General features: G+C 42.7%; 2 protein-coding genes across 4 annotated transcripts; both read left to right on the forward strand.

The window, feature by feature from the left end:
* The first annotated feature begins 4,982 nt into the window (after positions 1-4,982).
* Positions 4,983-10,691, forward strand: LOC310767079 (serpin B3-like). Of its 2 annotated transcripts, none has more exons than XM_083623929.1 (9): positions 4,983-5,032; positions 5,229-5,413; positions 6,189-6,269; positions 6,642-6,932; positions 7,369-7,515; positions 7,898-8,015; positions 8,435-8,586; positions 9,091-9,258; positions 9,447-10,691. In XM_083623929.1, exons 2-9 carry the CDS (start codon positions 5,246-5,248, stop codon positions 9,837-9,839), a joined length of 1,518 nt encoding a protein of 505 aa, XP_083480055.1. In that variant the 5' UTR covers positions 4,983-5,032; positions 5,229-5,245; the 3' UTR covers positions 9,840-10,691. The 2 variants fall into 2 exon arrangements, with proteins under 2 accessions (XP_083480055.1, XP_083480056.1); XM_083623930.1 differs by having other exon boundaries at positions 9,094-9,258.
* Positions 10,692-20,090: 9,399 nt separating this feature from the next.
* LOC310767090 (serpin B3-like) lies at positions 20,091-25,539 on the forward strand. 2 transcript variants are annotated; one of them, XM_083623963.1, is made up of 9 exons: positions 20,091-20,140; positions 20,337-20,521; positions 21,396-21,476; positions 21,862-21,987; positions 22,438-22,584; positions 22,929-23,046; positions 23,429-23,580; positions 24,092-24,259; positions 24,448-25,539. In XM_083623963.1, the coding sequence occupies exons 2-9, from the start codon at positions 20,354-20,356 to the stop codon at positions 24,838-24,840; spliced, it is 1,353 nt and encodes a 450-aa protein (XP_083480089.1). In that variant the 5' UTR covers positions 20,091-20,140; positions 20,337-20,353; the 3' UTR covers positions 24,841-25,539. The 2 variants fall into 2 exon arrangements, with proteins under 2 accessions (XP_083480089.1, XP_083480090.1); XM_083623964.1 differs by having other exon boundaries at positions 24,095-24,259.
* The last annotated feature ends 333 nt before the right edge of the window (positions 25,540-25,872 follow it).

Genomic DNA, 25,872 nt, shown 5'->3' on the forward strand with positions numbered 1-25,872 from the left:
CTGAAAACCCTGTAGCCATCACAGCTTCTCATGGTGTCACAGAGACTCCCAAATTCCCAAGGGGCCTTCTCTTCAGTACAGCGTTTCAGCATACAATGGTACCTTGGGTTAAGAACTTAATTTGTTCTGGAGGTCCGTTCTTAACCTGAAACTGTTCTTAACCTGAGGTACCACTTTAGCTAATGGGGCCTCCTGCTGCCGCCGTGCCACCATGCGATTTCTGTTCTCATCCTGAAGCAAAGTTCTTAACCCGAGGTACTATTTCTGGGTTAGCGGAGTCTGTAACCTGAAGCATCTGTAACCTGAAGTGCCTGTAACCTGAAGTGTCTGTAACCTGAGGTACCACTGTATTACTGTTTAAGAACTTCCAAGAAATAGGAGTTCACCGCCTTTTGTGGGAGTCTGTCCCACCACCAAACAACTCTTACTATCAGAAAGTTCTTCCTGATGTTCATGTATACTACACATCCCAGGCAGCGATACAGCTGGGTAATTTAAGACTCTGGACTTCACAGTTGCAGTGGGGTGTGTGTCTTTAGATGGAAATGTGTATTACTGCACTTACTGGTCTTATGGGGGTGCTCTTTTTTTGAATATTTTATTTTCCAGAATTTTTGAAACAACCATTTCCCATCCATCCTAACACCAAATTCATCTTGTTTGACTTCCCCCCTCCCTCCCCGGTTTCCATTTTTAAAAAAATTATCCCCTTGCGTATCATTAGTTTTCCGATTAATTTTCACTTCTTCATTTTTTACTGAAATACCAACTTGCTTCATAAATGCTACACCAACCCTGCTATTGTTTTAACATATTTACAGTGTTCTTTAATGTTCTTTATAAATTTAATCCAATCTTGATCAAATTTCTTCTCGTCTTGATGTCTGATCTTTATGGTAAGTTTTGCCATTTCGGCATACTCTAGCATCTTAATTTTCTATTCTTATTTCATTGGTACACCATCTTCTTTCCTATGGGGTTGCTCTATAAATGTCAATATTTATTTCTTTACTTGCTTCAAAATGTGGTAAGCCAACTCCTCTGCTTTTGCAGATCCTTCTTCTCTGTCTTCCGAGTGGGGCACTGGATGTCCATCCTGGCAGAATTACTTTGAGGATACTTTGGCAGACTTTATGGCTTCCATACGGAGTTTGAAAACGTTTGTGCTAATTGATATACTAGACACAACCAGTGCACATTCTATGTGCTAACTCCCATTTGTACCCTTAGGGTTAAGGCAAGCTGTGTGTGGGTTATTGCCAACATATCATTTCCATTTATCTGAGGCTTGTTAATCCCCTCACCTGCCAGACAGAGTTGTTAGGTGACATCATGTTCTCTTTCCCATTTGTGCCATTTTCCGCTGATGCCTTTTGCTCCTGGTGACGTGAACGTGCTTAGCTAGATGTCTCCAGATTGTCTGGGCAGAATGTTTTCCTACAAGAACACTCATCTCCATGCATTATGTGAAGTCTTCAGTTATGAAATGGGGACAGACTTGTAGAGCTTCTGTTGCAATTACTGCATACACAAAAGGGCACACGTCCTTGTTAAAAGTGGGGGCTGTAATTCAGCAGTTCCTGATAATGTACACAATAAAAGGCTTGAATTGTAATTGAAGGTAGCTTGCAGCTGACTGTTAAACTACACAGCAGACATTGTATATGCTAAGCTGGGTGCTTCTTTTGTGCTCTGTTTTTCTGTTTCAACATTTGAAAAACTATATGAAAAAAGGCAATCTTTTGAGACTCTGAAAAGCAGAATTATATGATTGTTGTATCCATGCATGATGAAACATCCATACACACATCTAAGAGGGCAAGAGGAATTTGACTTCTGTGAATTTTGATGTGAACTGACCTGCCGTCTGCTCCAAGTGTGTGGATCAGAATGCAATTATCTTTCACATTTTGCATGGCTCCAAATGTTGCAATACAGTTCTTAGCTTAAGCACCAAGATGCTTTAAAAATGCCTGTTTCAAGATAACACACCTTTAGAAATGTGTACACTGAGATGAAATAATATACCTCTTTAAATAGACATTTTGCGAATAAATCACTTGGATCACCTGGGGAAATTATACTTGTGCCACCTACAGCATATCATAAGGTGGTAACCCCAAAATGGGCATTTTTTGCAGTTGCCTCGGTGCTGTGGAATGCCCTTTTCTCTGCCGTACGTGAAGCAGCAACCATCACTTGCTTCAGATACCACATAAAGACGTATCTTTTTGTCCAGTCTTTCCCTGACTCATAAGTTTAGACCCTGTTTCATGTGAATCCCCCAAATCTGTTTCTTGCTTGCTTGTACTAGCAGAAAGTGCCTGGCATTGCCCAGGAAGTCTAAGAACCCCCAAAATATTGTGATTTTTAAATGGATAGCATGATTTGTAGGTTTTTTGGACATGCATACATACTGATACAGGGTTCAGCGCATCCAACAGCATTCAAACGTACATGAAAACCATCTCCTCCACCTCAGGAAACCTCGTTTGTGACCATCACACCACATTGTGTGATGTCATGGGCAAGTCACATTTCGGTTCACCATCTCGATTCAAAAGAGCATCTGGTGTCCAAATGAAGACCACTGCCTCCTCACTGGGAACCCTCATGCTGAGTTGGGAGACAATATCTCAAGAGGCATCTAAACTGGCACAGTTGCAACTCACCATGCAATAGTGGGTGAAACCAAGTAAAACTGGGAAATGATATCTTCAGAGGTGTCCATATCACCTCTGATTTTTGGACCCATCATGCCAAAAATCAGGTGAATTGGTGCCCATCATCCTAATGTGGATGAAGATTGCCACCTGCACCTCAGGAACTCTTGTGCCGAGTTTGGTGATGATATTTTGAGAGCAAGTGTGCCGAGACCTTGTGCCGAGTTTGGTGGTGATATTTTGAGAGACAGCTTAGCCGTCTGAGGCCCAGGGCAAGTGCACTCGGCTGTCCCCACCTGCTCTCCAGAGGCCTGGTTGTTATCAGAAGTATGCTGCCTTCTGCCTTGGAAATTTCATCAAGTCATTTTGGCTCATAGAAACATTCTCTGTGGATTTAACCAATCCATTTTGGAAGCCAACTAAATGGATGGTCATCACCATGTCCTCTAACAGTGAATTCATGAATTCATATGTGCTGGGCTGCCATGTCATTTTCAATTTGCAACACATGTCATAATAATCTCCTGATACCTGAACTGAGGGTCTTGACATCTGCCCTAGGTTACGGCATTCACCTGGATCCCAGGCCATGACACCCTGGTATCATTCCAACATTCCTCAGATGAAAATAGAGACATTTTCACCGGAGGAACGTTGGAGGGTATGTGGTTTGTGTGTTGTTGGTGTACATGTGATTTAAAATCGGAAACTTGATTTAAAAAAATTATTATTAAAACCAGCAGTGCTGTAAAACCTGGTGGTGGTGTTTTGTTAAGTTATCTTGCGATTAATGTTAACTGAATATTCACAAAACAAAACATAAAAAACTAAAGTGACACCACAACACCCCTGTCAGCCAAACAACCACTGCCCAAGACACTTGCTTTCCTTAGTGAGATGAGTGAGAAGCTACTTCTGGTTAAACGGAATGCACCACTCATACATGGCAACTCCATGTTGCCTCTTCTCTCAAGATAGGGGCAGCTTTAAAAACAAACAAAAACAGTTCGGTAATCACATTTCAATGGCATAGAAAATAAGAATATAGGTGTCTCTTTTGGCTCCTGGGAGGCTGAGCATCTGTTGAAAGGCCAGTGAGTTGGTTCACAAAGCAAAGGGCAGGGATGGAATATGGTTGCTGGTCTAGAATAATGGGTTAGGGATGCTGGTAGCACTGTGGTTTAAACCACTGAACCTCTTGGGCTTGCTGACTGGAAGGTCAACGGTTCGAATCCATGCGATGGGGTGAACTCCTGTTGCTCTGTCCCAGCTCCTGCCAACCTAGCAGTTCAAAAGCACGCCAGCGCAAGTAAATAAATAAGTAAATAAATAGGTACTGCTGTGGCAGCAAGGTCAACAGAGTTTCCATGCACTCTGGTTTCCGCTTTGGTGTTCTGTTGCACCAGAAGTGGTTTAGTCCTGCTGGCCACATGACCCAGAAAGCTGTCTGTGGACAAACACCAGCTCCCTCGGCCTGAAGCGAGATGAGCGCATCACCCCCATAGTCGTCCAGGGGTCCTTTACCTTTACCTAGAATAACGGCTTCAGGCAGGAGGCAGGAGGGCTCTGACAGAGTCCTGGAGTCCATCCACCTTCTTCCCAAAGCCTAGCAAACACTAACTAGGCTTTAGGAAGGAGCCCTCATGCCTTCTTCCCAAATCCACTGTTGCTCCAGGAGCTGCTTCCATAGCCCCCATCCACTGGCTGGGGGAAATTGGGACGCCCTGTGATCAAGTCAGAAGCTGTGATGGTTTTAGGAGTTTTGTCACTGTCTCATACTTGGAGGTGAAACAAAATTTAAAAATTCCTTCCAGTAGCACCTTAGAGACCAACTAAGTTTGTTATTGGTATGAGCTTTCGTGTGTATGAGATGTTTCTCAGTAAGTGAAGTGGTGGCGTGATGAAGGGAATAAGAAAGCAGTCCTCAGCATTTCCTGGTTATAGGAGCATCCATTCTTTTACTGGAGTCTCTTGGGAGAAAATACTGGTTTTAAGGGATAGTTTCGAGAGTCATTATCAGGAGTGCTTTGGACACTCTGCCAATACATGGAGATCTTCAGTGCTGAAAGGGCATGTCATAATCCATCTGCTGCTTGCAGTAGATGAAGTGCACATAATTATACAAACTCATATCTGAAGCATATGTGGCAATCCATGATAATTAGGTCTGATTATTATAAATGTCCAGTTTTTGCACCGCACTGTTTTTATTATGTAAATTTGGTTTAATGAAATGGTTGCAGGTTTAGAACTTCAGGCTTGTTTAATGGTTGTGGGGGTGTGAGATGATCAGTATAAATACCAGCGTCTCACAGGAGGAGAGCATCACACTCACCTGCCAGACTCCTATCATCACAGCTGAAGCCAAGGTAAGCAGCTCTCCTTTCAAGCATCCATGCAGCCTTGTGTTGGGTGATGTGCATCTTTACAGCAGTTCTTTTATCATGAGTAGTTCTTCAAAATTGTGGGTTTGGTGATAGAATGTATTGCAGTGCAGAAGTAGGAACAAGTATATCTGTATTCTGAAGGATCCTGAAATGATGAGCTGTTTTGGTCTTCCCTCAGAGCTTTTGAATTCCATCATGACCACCCTGCCTGAAGCCAATGCTAAATTTGGAGTCGACTTTTTCAAAGTGTTGACCACTGAGCACCCATGCGACAACCTCGTGTTCTCCCCTGCGAACCTCACCGCAGGCCTGGGCCTACTCGCTTATGCATCTGGTTGTGAACAAGCAGATCAGATTGAGAAGGTGGGTCTAATCAAGCAGTAGAGATGCAGCCTTCAGACTGGGCTCATCATTAGCAGATACCTTTCCATCACCGGTCATATTTGATACAAGTTGAGAAATGATCTCACTGTGGCTTGATCCAGTAATAAGCCCAGTCAACGTCTCTGCACAAAATCCCATAAATGTGCAGAGATCAAAGAATATTGCATCACTAGGCATGGAGTAGAAATTTGGTTGAATGGAATGGAAATCTTCCAAATTTGTAGTTTTCAAAACAATGTATGAGCCAAAAACAGCTCTTTTTTAATAGATTTGTACTTACCTGTACTTATTTTGTAAAAGTAATATTTACAAAAAATCATATATTAGGGGGAAATGTGCATAAAAATGAAGATATTAGTGAAAGTAGCATAACACATGCATTATACTGGGGAAATTACTTGCAGAAATGTGTACATTAGTAAAAGAAAATGCATCTAAAAATGGGTTTATTAGGAGAATTTCACACTAAAATGCTTGTGATTAAAAAAATAGCAAACTGTTGGAGAACTAAATTTAAGATTCGATTCCTTCAGGTCTCATCCTATATGAGATTTGTTGCTATCATCTCAAGGCAGAACCATAGATTGCCTAAAGTTTGTTTCAAAGATTAGTATGCAGGAAGATATCCATCCTGCCAATGTCACATATGATCTAAGAGTCATGTGAATCGTCCCTAATATACATATCAGGATAATAGGTGCTGCTGTTATAATATTGCCTGTGCAACTGAAGCAATGTTCCAATTTCATTCAAGGTCCTGCATTGGGATGAAGTGAAAGAGTGTGACAAACCCAGAAGCAGGAGCCTGGGACATTCAACAACCAGACTAAGAAGGGTATGTAGAAGAACGCTTGGATAAAGGTGTATTCCTCCCCTGCCCATAGAACCCAGCTTGCATATTAGTATTATCTCCTGTTATCTCAACATCAAATCCATGCCTGTTGGGAAGAAACATATCTGAAGGAAGAACAGAGGCAGCGAGCAGTCAATCAATGAAAGCGCAAATGTCACTTTCACAAATACATTTGAAACAAAATTTTCAGATGTGAAGTTAACTGCCCCTCCTTAAGTTGAATGGGGAATACAGCCTGCAATTATTTGTGGTATATTTGTGGCTTCTCATTTGTGGTATCAGTGCAACATTGGGAAAACTATAGAGTTCTATGAGTCTACTTATGGATACGTACATTTTGTAACTTCATTGCAGGCACAAGAAAAAGTTGAAACCTGCCCCAGACCAAGACCGCGTCCTGAGCCAACCAAGCCTGAAGCAACTCGCCCCAGACCAAGACCCCGTCCTGAGCCAACCAAGCCTGAACCAACTTGCCCCAGACCAAGACCCCGTCCTGAGCCAACCAGGCCTGAGCCAACTTGCCCCAAACCAAGACCCCGCCCTGAACCAGAGCAACCTAAACCTTGTGACAAGAGACGAGTCATTCACCGCCCAGCTCCTTGCCCTGAGCCCGAGCCCGAGCCCGAGCCACGTTGTCCTAGACGCGTAAGTTGTGAAACATCTGGAGAGTTTCATCTAGATGATTTTTTCTTTATTTTTTATTTAAAATTTAGGGGGCTGTCTCTAAGCATTCTACATGGTACACACAACTTGTGATAAAATCGACAGGAAAGTAGGAATGAAACCGCTAAATTCTTGCTTAGATGTGAAGTTCACTGGGTGATGTTGAGTCAGTCACCATCAACCCCCATCTAACGTTGCTGTGAGCATAAAATTGAGTAAATCACAAGAAAGGTGTGCTGGGCTGCCTGCAGGGATTCAGATGTGATAAACGTTTACTTCAGAGTAGGCATTCCTGAGTTCAGTATAACTTTCAAGCATTCCTGCCTGAGATAAGGGTATAGATTTTCTTTCTCACAAGACAAACCCTTAAGAAGCAGCCAGGTGTCATGAGAATTAACCTTCTATTTTGAATCCTTAGGATGTTCCCTGCTACGAGTGTGAGGAGCCTGAAGGCATCCATACAGCATTCAGCAAAATCCTTGCGACTCTTAATGAGCCCAGCAGCAACTATACCCTGAGCTTTGCCAACAAACTCTATGGAAACAATGACATTGCCTTCATCCAGGTAATGCTAATTTTGGCTCCTATGGGTGCTTCACTGTACTGTGAGAACCAAGTGCACATTGCAACCTGCAATTGACTGTATTCTACATAAATGGGCTCATCATCTACTGGTGTCTGTCAAAGCTGTGCCTCATTCCCAGGCCATCAGAGGAAATGATAACAATTACTTGCTCTACAAAGTGCTTTACCTACAAAATCCAGTGATGGTGGTGGTGGTTGCTGTTGCTTTTATTATTATTATGTATTATATTTATACCCCACTCATTGGGAGGAATTGGGAGGAACTGAATTTCTGAGGGCATTAGGCAGCAATTGGAAAATTCCCAAATGAGAAAGGTGATTATGGATAATATATGGATCCAATGTTTTCTTGTTCTGTTCAGAAATTCCTTTACTGTGCTCTGAAACTGTACTTGACTGAAGTGGAGAACGCTGATCTGCATAATGCCCCAGAGGAAGTAAGGAGACTCATCAACCTTTGGGTCGAAGTCCAGACACATGGTAAGACCACAGCACACTCCAATGACTTCTTGATATAACTTTCATGACAGGGAGGTCATGATTTTTATTCTGCAAACTAGGAACCAATTAAATCTTACTGAACCGACAATCAGTTAAGAGCCCATTGTGGAATAGCCTCTACTCTCTTCCAAACCAGAGGAAAGGTCAGATTATCAAAACAAATGAAACTGGTGCCCATAATATTTTGTTTATTAAAACATTTAAATACCTCCATTCGGCTGCAAAGGACCACTCAGGGTATAATTAAGTACTTCATCTATCAAGTTGCTTAATTTATCTTCTATAAATAGTGAGTTAGAAGTTTTATGCTAACTCATACAGTGTAATATTATAACTAAAATCTGAATATATATATTTTTTATTTTTAAGAAAACCTACTATATCCATTTCTTTCCCAGGTAAGATCAAGGACCTTCTCCCCAAGGACAGCTTTGACTGCCTTGTTCAGCTCCTGCTGGTGAATGCTCTCTACTTCAAAGGACAATGGGAAGTGAAATTTGACAAAGAGCTCACAGAAGAAGCTCCCTTTTACCCTCATCATGCAGATGAGGTGAGTTAGAAACATATTCCTAGCTTCCTTGCTTCTTTTGTGCAGAGACAATGTACCTTGTAACTTCCAGAATACACGTTTAGTGTTGGAGTTGAGTTGCCCCAATGAGGTCTTGATGGAGGTCACTTGAAACACTTGGTGCAAGGAAGGCTCTGCAATGCTGGACGGTCATCACCCCTTTTAGTTGAAGATGATGGCCCAAAACTAGAGTTAGCTGTCCTAGAGCCCCACTGCTAACAATGGGGTTTAATTTGGCCACTTGATACCAGTCCAATTGATTTCAATTTAGTAGGATTGTTGCTGAAATTACAAAAGAGAATAATCTGCTGTCTCCCTTTTCTTTTTCTCTGGGAGGTGTTTTTTGTTTTGTTTTTTTTGTTTTGCAATGCCGAATCTCATGCTGTCAAAGAAAGAAAGAAAGAAAGAAAGAAAGAAAGAACTTCCCAAAGAAAACTAAGTTCCTTCTCTCTTTTTAAATATTTCCTTTTTTCCTTTTCTTCACAGAAGGAATGCCACAGCGTGCAGCTGATGCACAGGAAGGGGGTCTACAATGCAGGGACAATTGACCTATGCGACGTTCAAGTCCAAGTTGTTGAGATCCCCTACAAGAACAATGAACTGACCTTCGTTCTGCTGCTGCCAGTAGACTGCAGTGCAGAAGCTCTTGAACAGGTAAATGGTCTTTCCATTCCTATGATACTGTCCATGGCCTTATTCACCTTATCCATCTCTGGCCCTCAATTTCAATAATACTGGTGTGGAAAAAGTCTGCTGATATATTTTTCTTATTGTATTCACCCTTGTTTTGATTCAATCTGGGATTGGAATGATATCACTATAACTTCTATGTGTTCCTCTAGCTGGAAGATGGACTTAGCCACGAGCATCTGCTTGACCTGTCCTGTCATCTGAAGGCCATTGAGGTGGATTTGGCCATTCCCAAGTTCAGCTCAGAGAAGAGCATTGAAGCCAACGAATACCTGAATCTGCCGGATCTGACTGACCACGAAAAGTCCGATTTCTCTGGAGCAACCACAACAGAAGGCGTGGCTCTGACTCAGCTGGTCCATGATGCTGCTATCGAGATTGATGAGGAGGGTGGTGAAGAACCAGAGCCAGTCCCTTGCCCCAAAGATAGGCGTCCACGTCGGGAACCTGTGGAGATTCGGGCTGACCGTCCTTTCCTCTATTTCGTCCAGCACAATTGCACCCAGAGCATCATTGCTCTCGGTAGATTTGCTAAGCCAGAATAAAGGAAGAGTTTTGATGCATGGAACAAGATCAATGGAAAACGGATATGGAAGATGTTTTATAGAAAAAAACCTAGTATTTTCCCCTCTCTGCCTCATATTTTGTAATGTCAATCATTGCAGATATTTGGTCCAAGAGAACTTTCATTTGGTGGTGGGCCTAATTTTCATGGTATGATAATGATGCTGTTGTCCTACCTGTCTGCAATTCTTTCTCCGCCTATTTTACAACTTTTTGAGGAAAATCTTGCCTCCTGAGTGCTGAATATTGTCCTAGTTCTTAAACAGAAATCTAGGTAATCAGAACAGCTGATAAAACAGAAAAGTCTATATTCTGAATGGAAGAGAGCTTCTTTCCCTTAAGGTCTTGCATGAAGCGCAATATTCAGGGCATGCAGTTTTCCGTGCTACTATAGCACTGTGATGGAAGAAGCTGCCCTTCTTTGGGCTACAGTTGACAGCAGAATGGAGCCTGGAGGCAGGAATATGTCACTACTCTGGAATCTGCTTCCTGATGAATGTTTTCCTGTTGATTCCTGTTGCAATCCTGTCTGAATAACTGAAACATATTTGTATGCCTTCTGCTGAATTACTTTCCCTGAAGTCAGTATGAGGATTCCAGCCTACACCTACTTACCTTTGAGTAAGCTCTGCTGAATTCAGTGGGACTTACTTTTGAGTAGACACATATAGCATTGCAGTACAAAAACAGTAAACTGTAGTCTGGCTCCTCAAACTGATTCCCCCCCCCCTATGATGTCTGTGAGACTATACTCTTTCTTTGAAACCTATGAAACCCTGTTGCATCTTTTTTTCTGAACTGCACAATATCTCAATAAACAAAGCATTTAATAACATTGTTGTTTTGTCGTTTTCACTTATGTGAGGTGTATTGTAGAGTATGGGTTCTCAAGAGCTGTGATTAAAAGTCTTCCCAAGGTACTCAGACAACAGTTTTTTTAAGCCTCACCTAGTGTTCTAAAGCCAAACTATAAGATAGGAATCCCCCATCCACATCCAAAAACTGAGACACAGGAATACAGCTAGAAATACACACAAACATAGCCACGCAAACAACCCTCAGTTCTGCTCCCCCCCTCAACTTAAACACGGCTAGACAAGACCCCACAGCCCCATGTAAACACAGTCAGTCAAGCCCCCCTGAAAATAATCTCTACCCAAACACAGGGAAGCAACATTTCCAAAATAAACCTATACGAAAACAGTCACGCAATACCCACCACACCCATCCAAACATAGTGTGGTGTAGTGGTTAAGAGCAGTGGACTTGTAATCTGGTGAACCGGGTTCGATTCCCTGCTCCTCCACATGCAGCTGCTGGGTGACCTTGGGCTAGTCACACTTCTCTGAAGTCTCTCAGCCCCACTCACCTCACAGAGTGTTTGTTGTGGGGGAGGAAGGGAAAGGAGATTGTTAGCTGCTTTGAGACTCCTTAGGGTAGTGATAAAGTGGGATATCAAATCCAAACAGGGAACTGCCCCACCCAAAAGGACTACCCGAACCCAGCCAGGATACTCTTCTGAAAAAAACACACACAAGGACACAAATACCCCACAAACTGCATACCAACACAGCCAGGAACAACCTTCCCTCCAGCTGAGAAAACCCCACAAAAACATAGCCCAGGAACACTCCCAACCACTTACGCAATCACAGCCAGACAACACCCCCCCTTTCCCAAACCCCCAAACACCAACCAAGAACTATCACCTTCATTCCGATGCTCCCTCTATACACAGCCAAGCACTCCCTCTTCCCAACCACTCCAAAAATCCTACACAAATGCAGCCTTGCAGCATTTTGCTCCCCTCCAAGATACCCCACACAAGACAGCTGGGCAGCATGAAGCCCTGTCCCCACTCAAAACACTCAGTCAGACTATCACTTGAAATCCCATACAAAACATGGGAAGGGGTGTGTGGCAATCACACAGGGTCCCCGGACGTTTGGTGGTCTATTGATCCCTGTGCCACCACTGTGATTGCTTCCCCGCTGCCACCAACCCGTTTCTCCCAGGTACACATGGAGTCCAGACAGTTGTTAACATTAAACCAAATAAACAAGTTTATTTTATAAGCATTAACAAGTTTATTGTTTCAGATAATTTTTCTTGTAAGTTTCTTAATCTTAGTTTCTTTTACCGGCCTAAAACTTCCTAATAACTTCTAACTGATTATCCCAACTGTCTATCTGACTCCTCTTAACAGATTCTCTCACTCTCTCACATCAAACTATCCCAACCCACAGACTTATCTTCCCTTTCTCTTTTCTAACACCTGACTGACTGCTTAAAAACACTAACTCTAACTCCTCCCCTTGGGTTCCCACTGGCCAATCACTTCACTCTCATTTAACCCTTTCTTTATGACCCAGCATGTTTGCCTAGGAGGGCAAATGCCACAGGGGGGGAATTCACATAGTGAATTAAATAAAAAGTTGAGAGATGAACATACTTTCCTTTGCAATGCTGAGGTAATCTCTAAGAAAGCAGAAAGCTTTTTGTTCTTAGTAGGGATGAGTTGTCCTGCCTGTTTTGGTTCTGCCAGTTTCTCATATTTCCAGTCTTAAACTCCACTTTGTTTCTGCAGCAATTTTCAATTTCTTTTTTTTTTTTAAGTGAAAATTTGCCAGCATTTTAGTGTGAATTTGTCCTACATTTTGTTTGTTATTTTGCTACTATACACATTTTTTGCAAACATAATTTCCCTAATAAAATTCATTTTTGTATGTTGTTTCCACTAATATACGCATTTTTGTACACACTAGTTGCCTGGTTAACTGCATTGCAAAATTCAGAGAAATGCAAATTTCAAAGAGTACCTGTGTTTTGGTTCAAATATTGTTTCAGAAAGTGCAAAGTTGGTAGGTTTATGTTTAAATGAGAAGTTTATCAAATTTCTCCTCCATTCCAACAGCTTAGCAAAATACAATAGGAACATTCCAAGTCAATTCAGAATCTGGGCAACGTGTATCAATCTAGTAAGGAATTTTCAGTCATGGCCGGGCGTGCAGCACTTTGATGTGGCAGAGGTTGGATCGGAGATCCAAATGCCAAGCTACATATTTGACTCAACATAGCACACAAAGTATCCATTTCCTAGAAGAAGGAACATTTTGTCATATGTGGTGGGAATGTAAAAAGGTGAAAAGCTTCTGGGAGATGATATATAATGAGATGGAAAAAATGTTGAAATATACATTTATAAAGAAACCAGAAGCATTCTTACTGGGCACTGTAGGAAGTGATATAAATAGAAAGGACTGTAAGTTGTTTTTATATGCAACAACGGCAGCAAGATTGTTATTGGCCCAAAAATGGAAGCAAGAAGAACTACCGACGAAAGAAGAATGGAGGATGAAATTAATGGACTATGCAGAATTGGATAAACTAACAGGAAGGATTCGAAACCGTCGGAACCAGAAATTCACAGAAGACTGGAGTAAATTTACAGACTATTTGAAAAGTATTTGTGATGATCAGAGTATGCTTGTAGGTCTGCAAGTAGTTTTGTGAGGAGTATTATTGGAATTATTGCAAAAATGGATAAGGGGAAGGATGGTTAGTTAAAACAATTAAAGGCAATATGAATTTAAGAAATGCATAAAAGGTGGTCAAAATGGTGGATCATAAGAGGTGCTGATGGAAGTCCAAAAAAAAAAAAAAAAGATTATATAAGTGATGAAGTTCTGTGGTATGTATTGTAATTTATATGCTAAAATTAATAAAAATTATTATATTAAAAAGTATCCATTTCCCAGAGGTAAAAGTTTGTACAGAAACCCATCAACACCGCCCTCCTCCATAGCAAACATTGCCAGACACCTGCCCCCAAATACATAAACAAACACAACCAGGCAACACTCCCAAACCCCTCACACAAAAGCTGTCATGTAACACCTCCCCTCTGCACAGAAATACCCCACACAACACAACTTGCTAAAAATTGCTCTGATCCACCCACAAATATAGCCAGCAACACACACCCACAACACAAACTGATGCATGTAACACACACATTCAGACTCCCCAAATAACACACCCATGCAAATATGCATGCAATGAGAGACTCAGGCAGACTGAGGGGATGAAGCCAATAGTGGGGCCAACAGTCAAGAGGGCAGTTTCTGCATGTGCTGTAGAGGGAAGCGAGGGGCAGATGAGGCTCTTCAACCTGGGAAGGTAGTCAATCTAAGAGAAGAAGGAAAACTCTGGTTGTTTTGGAGGACATCTCTGGAAGGAGGAAAGGCTAAGGGGTAAACCCTACACAAATCTGGAGTGGAGTCCCTAAGGTGGTTGGATGGCACCTTGTAGGAACTGCTCCTGGGAACTGCTGCAGCCAAGCTGGTGCCAAATGCATTGCTCTGCTTTCCTTTGGCCCACATCAGCGAGGCCAAAAGGGGAGCCAAGACCTCCATACACATTGCCCAGGCTTGTGCCCCAGGGAGGTCACTTTGGTGCTGCTACCTCAGCGGTCTAACTTCACTCCCAGAGGCACACTCGATTGTCTCTCGAGACAGATGGATGCCAACAACGACAAACTGGTGAGCAATCTGGCCATTGCATTTTGCACCAGCTGAAGTTTCCAAACCATCTTCAGAGGTGGTCCCACGTACTGTGCAACACATTACAGTAATCCAGCTTGGATGTTACCAGACCGTAGGCCACAGAAGTTAGGCTATCCCCGTACTGATAGAGGCATAGCTGGACCACCAGATGAAGCTGACAGAAGGCCACCTGAGCCTCCAGTGACAGCAGTGGCTAGGAGAGCACCCCCAAGCTGTGTACTCGCTCCTTCAGAGGGAGTGTAACCCCTCAAGAGCAGGCAGTCTTCCACCCATCTGGTCTAGGGAACCAACCACTAACAGTGCCTATGTCTTATCTGAATTTAGCTTCAGTTTATTGGCTCTCATCCAGTCCATTACAAAAGCATGACACCCACTCATCCACTGCCACACCTGTAGATGTAAAAGAGAAATAGAGCCATATGTCATCAGCATACTGCTGACTACACACTCTGAAACTGAATGGCTCCATTCAGCAGCTTCATGTAGATATTAAACAACACAGGGGATAAAATTGAGCCCTGAGAGACCCCACATGGAAGGTCCCATGGTGCCGAGAAACACTCCCCAAGCATCACCTGCTGAAGACAACTATCCAAGTAGGACCAGAACCACTGCAAAGCACTCGCAACTCAGATAGCCTCTCCAGGGGGATACATTGGTTGATGGTATTGAAAGCTGCTGAGAGGTCAAGGAGGATTTACAGGGACACATTGCCCCTGTCTGTCTCCCAACAGAGCTCAGCATATATGGTGACCAGGGCAGTTTCTGTGCCAAAGCCAGGCCAAAACCCTGATTGAAATGGATCTAGAAAATCCAAGAGCACCTGGATCTGGTCAGTGACCACCTGCTGAAGAACCTTGCCCAGAGGAGGGAGGTTGGCAGCTGACTGGCAATTAGGTTCTTAGACTCTGGGGATAGTTTCTTAAGAAGTGGTCTTGTTTTCTTCAAACAAGCAGGAACCACCCCCTCTTGGCATTGACCACCTCCATGGCCTAGGCAGCTGTCTCCTCTTCCAAGAGGAGCAAGGGTCCAATCCAAGCACCTTGTCTGCACCCTCCAGCCTCATCTATTGAAATTCACCCAACAAAACAGGATTAGATTTTGCATTACCCTGCAGTTTGTCCATTTGAATACAGAGGTACAGGGTTCGTCAATGAGGGCGGAGGTGTATCTACACCTGCACCATGTCATTGTGGGTGGCTACATGCCAGTATCGCAATCGCCACTTCCTTCTTCCTTCACCTGGGGCATAAACAGGAAGGAAAAGGCATGAATAAGGGGAGGGTTTTCAAACCTGCAATAAGTTACCACTCACTCTTGTGGAGGGTGGGATCTAGAATCATTCTAGACTGAAAGCAGCTGTTGAGGATGAGTATAAATGATTCTGGATTGAGAAAAATCTATGTTTTCCTACTACAAACTGGTCAGTGCGAATGCAGTCCATATCTGAGAATACCCCGTGTGTAGGGGCAATTTTGATCACAAAAAAAATGTAAACCACCCTGTAAACCACCCATTTCCTAGTACTGCAGTTATCACTGTCACCGTCCACTGAGACTTTGATGTGCAATTATAACATTTTTCTAAGTAAAACGAATTTCCAGTCATAGCCATGCTTCCAATCGTTTGAAAGAGGAAGAGGCTGAGACATCTTGGTGGTGCCAAGATATTGAGGAGAGTGGGTGTCAGGACTTCTTCAGCCAGAACTTGCCCTCTCAGGTGGCAGCCATTGCCATTATAAGAGAACAAGGGGTTGTTCCAGCACCTCTTTTTCTGGCAAAATAGCACTGGTGGATGTAGTTGAGATTTGGTGTCATTGCTCAGTGGCTTCTATTGGGAAAGGTTCAAGCTACATGAGACACTCAAATTCCACGAACCATTTCCCTGAGATATTTTTAAAAGCCCGCTCACCCCTCTTGGTGCGGTGGCGTTGCAGGATGACAGAGGCTTCACTGGGGGCCTCGGTGAGGGAACTTGAACTTCAGTGCCCCTTCCTGATAGGCGGTGGGGGCATAAGCCCCTGTCCCCTATCAGGAACTGGATCCTAGCCTGTGCCCTGCTTTGTCAAATGGGGATGCTGGCTGGGCCTTGGGCCGTGCCAGGGGGTGGAGCCGATGGAGCAGGTAGGCTTCCCTCAGATCTGCCCCTTGCCCCATTTAAGCGGCCTACACCTGGGGCACTACCTGTTCGTTAAAAGTGATCTGGTCTGCAAATTTATAGAGGGGAGGAGCTGTTCAATGGCGGTCCAAGATATTTTGCCGTCAGATTTTCCCCCTTCTAGGTCAACACTGTAAAAAGGCTTGCTGTGTTTTTGTAGACCAGTTCCTGCCTTCTGTTATCCCCTCCACCAGCGGCGGCTAGTGCTCAGTGGAACGGGTGGAGAAGTCACCAGGGACGGAGAACTTTAAAGTATTAAGATCAGAAAGCGGAAAACATGAAAACAACGAGAAGAGGCAGGAACAAAGATTTGGAGATATGCTTCAGAGGTCCAGACTATGGGGAGCCCAGAAAAAATAATAATTACAATTTGGATTATAATTTGGTTGTTTTTTTATTTTAGTTTTTTTATTTTTAATTGGATTATGATTCGGATATCGGGATTGGCTGTTTTTATTCGAAAATCAATAAAAATGATTTTTTAAAAAGAGGAACTGGTGGAGAAGACAGGTAGGCAATTGGTTGATGGAGCCAGATCCAATGGTGAACAAAGCCAACTCATTTCTCATTCCCCCCCCTGTCCTCCTGGGTAAGTTGTACACAGGAAAGACTGGGAGTAAAGAGGAAGAGCCTGGCAGGGTGTGCCACACCTGCACTGGTTGTATGAAAGACAGGTGAGGGCTGAGTGAAGGCAGACTGATTTTGTTGGAGCAGTGCCCCACTAGCCCTAGTAGGTGACCTCTCCACTGCCCTCCTTATGAGACCTACTTAAAAAGATTGCATTTAAGAAGTAACCCTGTTACAGCTGGCCAAGCTTACAGGCTAATAAAGACCTATATCAGCATCAATATAGATGTCCCTACCTGCTCTCTCTATATCTCAAATACTACCATTCACTAATGAAGCTCCAGGATGATTTACATCAATAAAGAATGTAAAAACAGTGCAATAAAATATAAGCTGGATATGATAAAAAGCAATTCAAAAACCGTAAGAATGGTAGAAGAGGGCAGGACTTGATTTCTATGCACACAGTGGTGTAGCATGGGGGGCAGAGTGCAAAATTCTGAGAGAGGGGCAACCAGGCAAACAGGCTCACCCATCAAAGCTCCATGGCTGAGCTCCTGCCACTCCCTGGAGCTGCACGGAGGCAAGCCGTGCCCAGGCCAGGCCTTTGGGGTTGGAGTCACGCATCCTTCTCCTCATGGCCAGTGAAGGGACGCCTGTGTGCTCCACCCTTGGGCTGGCTGAGCCGGGAGGCAGCAGAGCCGCCAAGCCTAGAAGCCACATGGTCATCGCCACCAACAGTGGCAGCAGCAGCAGCCATGTGAGCCATGTGCCTCACAGGTTCGGTGCACATCCCCCAGCACATGCCTCCACCCCAACTGCCCAGTCCAACACTTGCCCAGTCCAACCAGCAACCCATGCTACACCACTGCATCCACACCCAACTGCTAGAGATCTAGTAATCTTTAAATTCAGCAATTCTTAATTCTTAAATATAGGAACAGCATGAATTGAAAGCAGGCTGGGGCATCCAGTTCTTTGAAGCCTCCTTCAGAAATAATAGGGGAGGGAGCACACCTCCCGTTGGTGGTCCCCTGCTTGTGCTTTCGCTTGGTGGCAGTGGCAGAAACGAGTACATTTCCCACACTGCCCAGCCTGCCATGGAAGGCTTAGAGGACATCTTACTTAACGAAGTGCTTGCCTAGCAACTTGTCTCTCTTAAACAAGAACTGAAGAGTAACGAGAAATTTCTGACTCCCAGCTAGATATCAATAACTCCATTGCCACCTAGTGACTAAATCATATAATGACACTGTCCAAACAATTCGGAAAGTTAAGAAGACACTTGCTGACATAGACATGAGTTAACACTCGCTGTGCCCAAACTCCCTCCAACACTGGGCGAAGGTGTAGAATTAATCTGTTTTCAGTCAATTCCCATCTAAGTCAAGTGATTTCTTCCTTGATATAGATGTCCTTTTCCTTCCATAAAATGGGAAATGCTTCCAGCTGCACTGTCACTGACTAGTGATAAGTGATTGGTTATATTGGAAACTTCAATTTCTGACATTGTAGTTTTGCTTTTTTACCTTATAACATCATCTGTTGTTTGCTTATTGGACCTGTTTATATGAATTTGTAGTATTTGTATCTTCTTGTTCTTCTCTTTACTTTCATTACTTTGTGCCCAGAATTGGGATTGAAAATATTAAATGAGGATCTTCAGAGCAGAAACATAAATGCTCCTCAGAGCTCATATGTATTAAATAGTTCATGGCACAATGAATTATCTGGGTGAATTCTAGCAGATCACAGAACAGCTTATTTATCCTAGTCCTGCCTGCTTTTCCTGACTGCTCTTTGGGACATTGGTCATATTTTAGATTATTTTTTTTGTTCTAAGCCATGTGAATAACATGCTACCCCAGGATGGATTGTAGTTTGTGAACCCTAAAAGCACATAGCAAGTTATGGCTCTCCAGATGTTACAACATACAAAGAATCTAGATAGGTAGAACTAAAGTTACAACTGATGCAGCCTTCTGTTTTGAACAATGTTCAGTCTGGTGTTTCTTGAAAGGTGGCATATATGCCAGTGTGGTGTAGTGGTTAAGAGCGATAGACTCGTAATCTGGGGAACCGGGTTCGCGTCTCTGCTCCTCCACATGCAGCTGCTGGGTGACCTTGGGCTAGTCACACTTCTTTGAAGTCTCTCAGCCCCACTCACCTCACAGAGTGTTTGTTGTGGGGGAGGAAGGGAAAGGAGAATGTTAGTCGCTTTGAGACTCCTTAAAGGGAGTGAAAGGCGGGATATCAAATCCAAACTCTTCTTCTTCTTCTCTTCTTCAAAAACAACAGCTTTCCTCTGCCACTCACGCTCAGCATCTTGAATTGTATTTGGAACTATAGTGCCTTTGGACTCGGACATTTCATTGAGCCATTTTGACTGATAGAAACATTTTTCCCAATCTATTTTTTAAAACATCTAATCGAGTGATCCTCACCATTTCCTCCAGTGGTGAATTCATACCCACTGTCCTGCTGTGTCATTTTCAATTTCTTACACATTTTTTTCAAAGCCCATGTAGGGTGGTGTGGGGAATAAGAAAGGAGCCCTCTGCCTTTCCTGGCTCTAGGGACACACATTCTTTCAATGGAGTCTCTTGGGGGGGAAACTTGGTTTTAAGGGACAGTTTCAAGGGGATATTTGGAGTGCTTTGGGACACACTGACAATACACCAATGCTGACAGGGTGTGTCACATTGTGCCTGCACTTTGCACTAGATGAAGTATACATAATTAAGCAAAGTCATATAGGGAGTATATGTGGCAACCCAAGATAATTACCTCTGATCATTAGAAATGTCCAGTTTTTGCATCGTACTGGTTTCATTATGTAAATTTGAATTAATCTAATTTTTTGCAGATTCAGAAAATACAAAGTAGTTTAATGGTTGTGGGGGTGTGAGATGATCAGTATAAATACCAGCGTCTCACAGGAGGAGAGCATCACATTCACCTGCCAGACTCCTATCATCACAGCTGAAGCCAAGGTAAGCAGCTCTTCTTTCAAGCATCCATGCAGCCTTGTGTTGGGTGATGTGCATCTTTACAGCAGTTCTTTTATCATGGATAGTTCTTCAAAATTGTGGGTTTGGTGATAGAATGTATTGCAGTGCAGAAGTAGGAACAAGTATATCTGTATTCTGAAGGATCCTGAAATGATGAGCTGTTTTGGTCTTCCCTCAGAGCTTTTGAATTCCATCATGACCACCCTGCCTGAAGCCAATGCTAAATTTGGAGTTGACTTTTTCAAAGTGTTGACCACTGAGCACCCATGCGACAACCTTGTGTTCTCCCCTGTGAACCTCACCGCAGGCCTGGGTCTCCTCGCTTATGCATCTGGTTGTGAACAAGCAGATCAGATCGAGAAGGTGGGTCTAATCAAGCAGTAGAGATGCAGCCTTCAGACTGGGCTCATCATTAGCAGATACCTTTCCATCACCGGTCATATTTGATACAAGTTGAGAAATGATCTCACTGTGGCTTGATCCAGTAATAAGCCCAGTCAACGTCTCTGCACAAAATCCCATAAATGTGCAGAGATCAAAGAATATTGCATCACTAGGCATGGAGGAGAAATTGGGTTGAATGGAATGGAAATCTTCCAAATGGAATCTTCCAAATTTGTAGTTTTCAAAACAATGTATGAGCCAAAAACAGCTCTTTTTAAATAGATTTGTACTTACCTGTACTTGTTTTGTAAAAATATTTACAAAAAATCATATATTAGGGGGAAATTTGCATAAAAATGCAGATATTAGCGAAAGTAGCATAACATGCATTGTATTGGAGAAACTGCTTGCAAAAATGTGTACATTAGTAAAAGAAAATGCATCTGAAATGGCTTTATTAGGAGAATTTCGCACTAAAATGCTTGTGAATTTTCATGTGGATCTTTTTTAAAAAAATAAATAAAAAATAGCAAACTGTTGCAAAATGTGGAGAACTAAATTTAAGATTTGATTCCTTTAATTCTCATCCTATATGAGATTTGTTTCTATCATCTCAAGGCAGAACCATAGATTGCCTGAAGTTTGTATGTATGTTTGGATCATTAATTTAGCATGATTCAGATATCATGGGCCAAACATGTTGAATCATTTCAAAGAGTAGTATGCAGGAAGATATCCATCCTGCAAATGTCACATATGATCTAAGAGTCATGTGACATACATATCAGGATAATAAGTCCTGCTGTTATATTATTGCCTGTGCAACTGAAGCAATGTTCCAATTTTATTCAAGGTCCTGCATTGGGATGAAGTGAAAGAGTGTGACAAACCCAGAAGCAGGAGCCTGGGACATTCAACAACCAGACTAAGAAGGGTATGTAGAAGAACGCTTGGAGGTGTATTCCTCCCCTGCCCAAAGAACCCAGCTTGCATATTAGTATTATCTCCTGTTATCTCAACATCAACTCCATGCCTGTTGGGCAAAAACATCTCTAAAGGAAGAAAAGGGGCCTTGAGCACTGAATCAGCTCTTAAAAGTGCAAATGTCATTTTCATAAATATATTTGCAACAAAATATTTGGATGAAGGAGGATTAAAGCATCAATATATGTGTCTGATATCAGTGCAACATCAGAACAAGGATTGGCTGATGTTTGAAAAACAAATTTGGTTTCATGCCACCATTTCTTATTCCTTTATTGTAAATGGGCTGGAAATGAACTACCTATGGATACAGACATTTTATAACTTCATTGCAGACCCAAGGTGCTGGTGGTGCCAAACCGAGACCCCGTCCTGAACCTAAACCTTGTGACAAGAGACGAGTCATTCACCGCCCAGCTCCTTGCCCTGAGCCCGAGCCCGAGCCACGTTGTCCTAGACGCGTAAGTTGTGAAACATCTGGAGAGTTTCATCAAAATAATAATAATAATCTCTCACACACACAAATAGACATTTAGGGGGTTATCTCTAAGTATTCTAAATGATACCACACAACTTGTGATAAAATCCACAGGAAAGTAGGAATGAAACCGCTAAATTCTTGCTTAGATGTGAAGTTCACTGGGTGATGTTGAGTCAGTCACCATCAACCCCCATCTAACATTGCCGTGAGCATAAAATTGAGTAAATCACAAGAAAGATGAGCTGGGCTGCCTGGAGGGATTCAGATGTGATAAATGTTTACTTCAAAGTAGGCATACCTGAGGTCGACTTTCAAGCAAGCTTTGTTGCTTAAGCTAAGTTTGTAAGTTTTCTTTCTCACAAGAAATACCCTTAAGAAGATAAGTAGCCAGGTGTTGTGAGAATTAACCTCCTTCTTTTTGAATCCTTAGGATGTTCCTTGCTATGAGTGTGAGAAGCCTGAAGGAATCCATACGGCATTCAGCAAAATCCTTGCGACTCTTAATGAGCCCAGCGCCAACTATACTCTGAGCTTTGCCAACAAGCTCTATGGAAACAAGGACATTGCCTTCATCCAGGTAACTCTAATTTTGGCCCCTATGGGTGCTCCACTGCACTGTGAGAACCAAGTGCACATTGCAACCTGCTAGTGACTGTATTCTACCATAAATGGATTCATCATCTACTGGTGTCTGTCAAACTTGTGCCTCATTCCCAGGCAACCAGAGAGATCTGCTACGGTAATGATTATCTGCTCTATGAAAGTCTCCACCTGCAAAATTTAGTGTTCTGAAACTACAAAGAGGCACTGAATCTTTAAGGGAATTAGGCAGTACTCAAATGCGAGAGAATACTCTGGACATTTTCTGTTTTGTTATATATTTACTGATACATGGATCCAATGTTTTCTTGTTCTGTTCAGAAATTCGTTTTCTGTGCTCTCAAACTGTACTTGACTGAAGTGGATGGTGTGGATTTCCATAATGCCCCTGAGGAAGTGAGGAGACTCATCAACCTTTGGGTTGAAACCCGTACACATGGTAAGATCACAGAATGCACTAGTGACCTCTTCCTGACATAACTTTCATGATAGGGAGGTCTCCGGTCTTTGTTCTTCTCATGCTGGTTCAAAAAACCAGTTAAATCTTTCTTATTCTCCAAGAATAAGCTAAGAGCCCACTGTGACCTCTGCTTTCCTTCAAACATGAGGAAAGGTAGGATTGATTTGTTGCAATAAACTGGTGCCCATACTATTTTATTTGCTTATAAAAACAGTTAAATGCTCCCATTCTGTTGCAAAGGACTACTTAGGGTATAATTAAGTACTTTATTCAAGCTGTTCCATTTATTCTCCATTAACCGTGAACTACAAATTGTATGCCCCCATTCCCCAAAAACCCATCGTAACAATTTCTTTGCCAGGTAAAATCAAGGACCTTCTCCCCAAGGACAGCTTTGATTGCCTTGTTCAGCTCCTGCTGGTGAATGCTCTCTTCTTCAAAGGACAATGGGAAGTGAAATTTGACAAAGAGCTCACAGAAGAAGCTCCCTTTTACCCTCATCATGCAGATGAGGTGAGTTAGAAACGTATTCCTAGCTTCCTTGCTTCTTTTGTGCAGAGACAATGTACCTTGTAACTTCCAGAATACACATTTAGTGTTGGTGTTGAGTTGCCCCAATGAGGTCTTGATGGAGGTCACTTGAAACACTTGGTGCAAGGAAGGCTCTGCAATGCTGGACGGTCATCACCCCTTTTAGTTGAAGATGACGGCCCAAAACTAGAGTTAGCTGTCCTAGAGCCCCACTGCTAACAATGGGGTTTAATTTGGCCACTTGATACCAGTCCAATTGATTTCAATTTAGTAGGATTGTTGCTGAAATTACAAAAGAGAATAATCTGCTGTCTCCCTTTTCTTTTTCTCTGGGAGGTGTTTTTTGTTTTGTTTTTTTGTTTTGCAATGCCGAATCTCATGATCTGAAAGAAAGAAAGAAAAAAAGAAAGAAAGAAAGAAAGAAAGAACTTCCCAAAGAAAACTAAGTTCCTTCTCTCTTTTTAAATATTTCCTTTTTTCCTTTTCTTCACAGAAGGAATGCCACAGCGTGCAGCTGATGCACAGGAAGGGAGTCTACAATGCAGGGACAATTGACCTATGCGACGTTCAAGTCCAAGTTGTTGAGATCCCCTACAAGAACAATGAACTGACCTTCGTTCTGCTGCTGCCAGTAGACTGCAGTGCAGAAGCTCTTGAACAGGTAAATGGTCTTTCCATTCCTATGATACTGTCCATGGCCTTATTCACCTTATCCATCTCTGGCCCTCGATTTCAATAATACTGGTGTGGAAAAAGTCTGTTGATATATTTTTCTTATTGTATTCACCCTTGTTTTGATTCAATCTGGGATTGGAATGATATCACTATAACTTCTATGTGTTCCTCTAGCTGGAAGATGGACTTAGCCACGAGCATCTGCTTGACTTGTCCTGTCATCTGAAGGCCATTGAGGTGGATTTGGCCATTCCCAAGTTCAGCTCAGAGAAGAGCATTGAAGCCAACGAATACCTGAATCTGCCGGATCTGACTGACCACGAAAAGGCCGATTTCTCTGGAGCAACCACAACAGAAGGCGTGGCTCTGACTCAGCTGGTCCATGATGCTGCTATCGAGATTGATGAGGAGGGTGGTGAAGAACCAGAGCCAGTCCCTTGCCCCAAAGATAGGCGTCCACGTCGGGAACCTGTGGAGATTCGGGCTGACCGTCCTTTCCTCCATTTCGTCCGGCACAATTGCACCCAGAGCATCATTGCTCTCGGTAGATTTGCTAAGCCAGAATAAAGGAAGAGTTCTGATGCATGGAACAAGATCAATGGAAAACGGATACGGAAAATATTTTATAGAAGAATATTGTTTCCCTCTCTCCTCTTTACTCAGCAAGGCCAACCTTTGCATAGCTTTGGGCAAAGAGAACTTTCATTGGGTGGTGGGCCTAATTTTCATGGTATGACAATGATGTTTTATAGGATTGTTGCTCTACCTGCCTTCTCCTGTCATTTTACATATTTTCAATAAGATGTTTGATAAATGACAATATTGTGATGGAAGAAGCTGCACTTCTTTGGGCCACAACTAATTTTTTCTAAATGGAACACTGGGGTGGAGTCAGGAAAATGTTGCTATTCTGGAATCTGCTTCTTGATGAAAGTCGTCTTGTTCTTTCCTGATGCAAATCTGCCTAACCAACTGAAGCAAAATTGTATGCCTTCTACTGAATTATCTTGCCTGAAGTCAGCAGCATGAGGCTGCCATCCTAGATCTACTTACTTGGAAGTAAGCCCTGCTGAATTCAGTGGGATTTCTGAGTAGACATGTATTGGACCACACTATGAAACAGGAAACTGCAGTCTGGCTCTTTGAAATGAAAATCTTTCCACGTTGCTTGTGAGATTATAGCTTTTCTTTGAAACTTATGAAACCTTCTTGCATCTTTTGTACTGAAGCTGCACAATATCTGAATAAACAAAGCATTTAATAAAACTTGTTTTGCAGTTTTCACTCCTGTGAGATATATTGTAGAGTATGAGTTCCCAAGGATCGCGATGACAAATCTTCCCCAGGCACCCAGACAACATTTTTTATGACTAAAGTCAACCCATAAGATAAGGATCCCTTCCTTCGCATTTCAAAAATTGAAGAATTGTTGTGCACAACATCACAAGATGAGTGGTATTTGGCGGTGGCGGCACAGAAATCAGTAACTTTTCCCCAAACATAGAATAAGGTAGAGGTTGAGTCCGAAACCCAAATGCCAAACCACGTATTTGACCCCACATAATGCAACAAAATATTCATTTCCTGGGAGGAAAACTT

This window comes from Podarcis filfolensis, assembly GCF_964270895.1.
Source record: "Podarcis filfolensis genome assembly, chromosome: 7".
In the NCBI taxonomy this organism is placed as follows: Eukaryota; Metazoa; Chordata; class Lepidosauria; order Squamata; family Lacertidae; genus Podarcis; species Podarcis filfolensis.

What these genes read in the sequence shown, in the direction of transcription:
- LOC310767079 (XM_083623929.1), top strand. Translation starts at nt 5,246, where the DNA reads ATGACCACCCTGCCTGAAGCCAATGCTAAATTTGGAGTCGACTTTTTC. An exon ending in AAGCAGATCAGATTGAGAAG is followed by an intron (nt 5,414 to 6,188) that starts GTGGGTCTAATC and finishes ATTTCATTCAAG; the next exon opens with GTCCTGCATTGGGATGAAGT. An exon ending in ACCCTCATCATGCAGATGAG is followed by an intron (nt 8,587 to 9,090) that starts GTGAGTTAGAAA and finishes TTTTCTTCACAG; the next exon opens with AAGGAATGCCACAGCGTGCA.
- LOC310767090 (XM_083623963.1), top strand. Translation starts at nt 20,354, where the DNA reads ATGACCACCCTGCCTGAAGCCAATGCTAAATTTGGAGTTGACTTTTTC. An exon ending in GGTTGAAACCCGTACACATG is followed by an intron (nt 23,047 to 23,428) that starts GTAAGATCACAG and finishes TTTCTTTGCCAG; the next exon opens with GTAAAATCAAGGACCTTCTC. An exon ending in ACCCTCATCATGCAGATGAG is followed by an intron (nt 23,581 to 24,091) that starts GTGAGTTAGAAA and finishes TTTTCTTCACAG; the next exon opens with AAGGAATGCCACAGCGTGCA.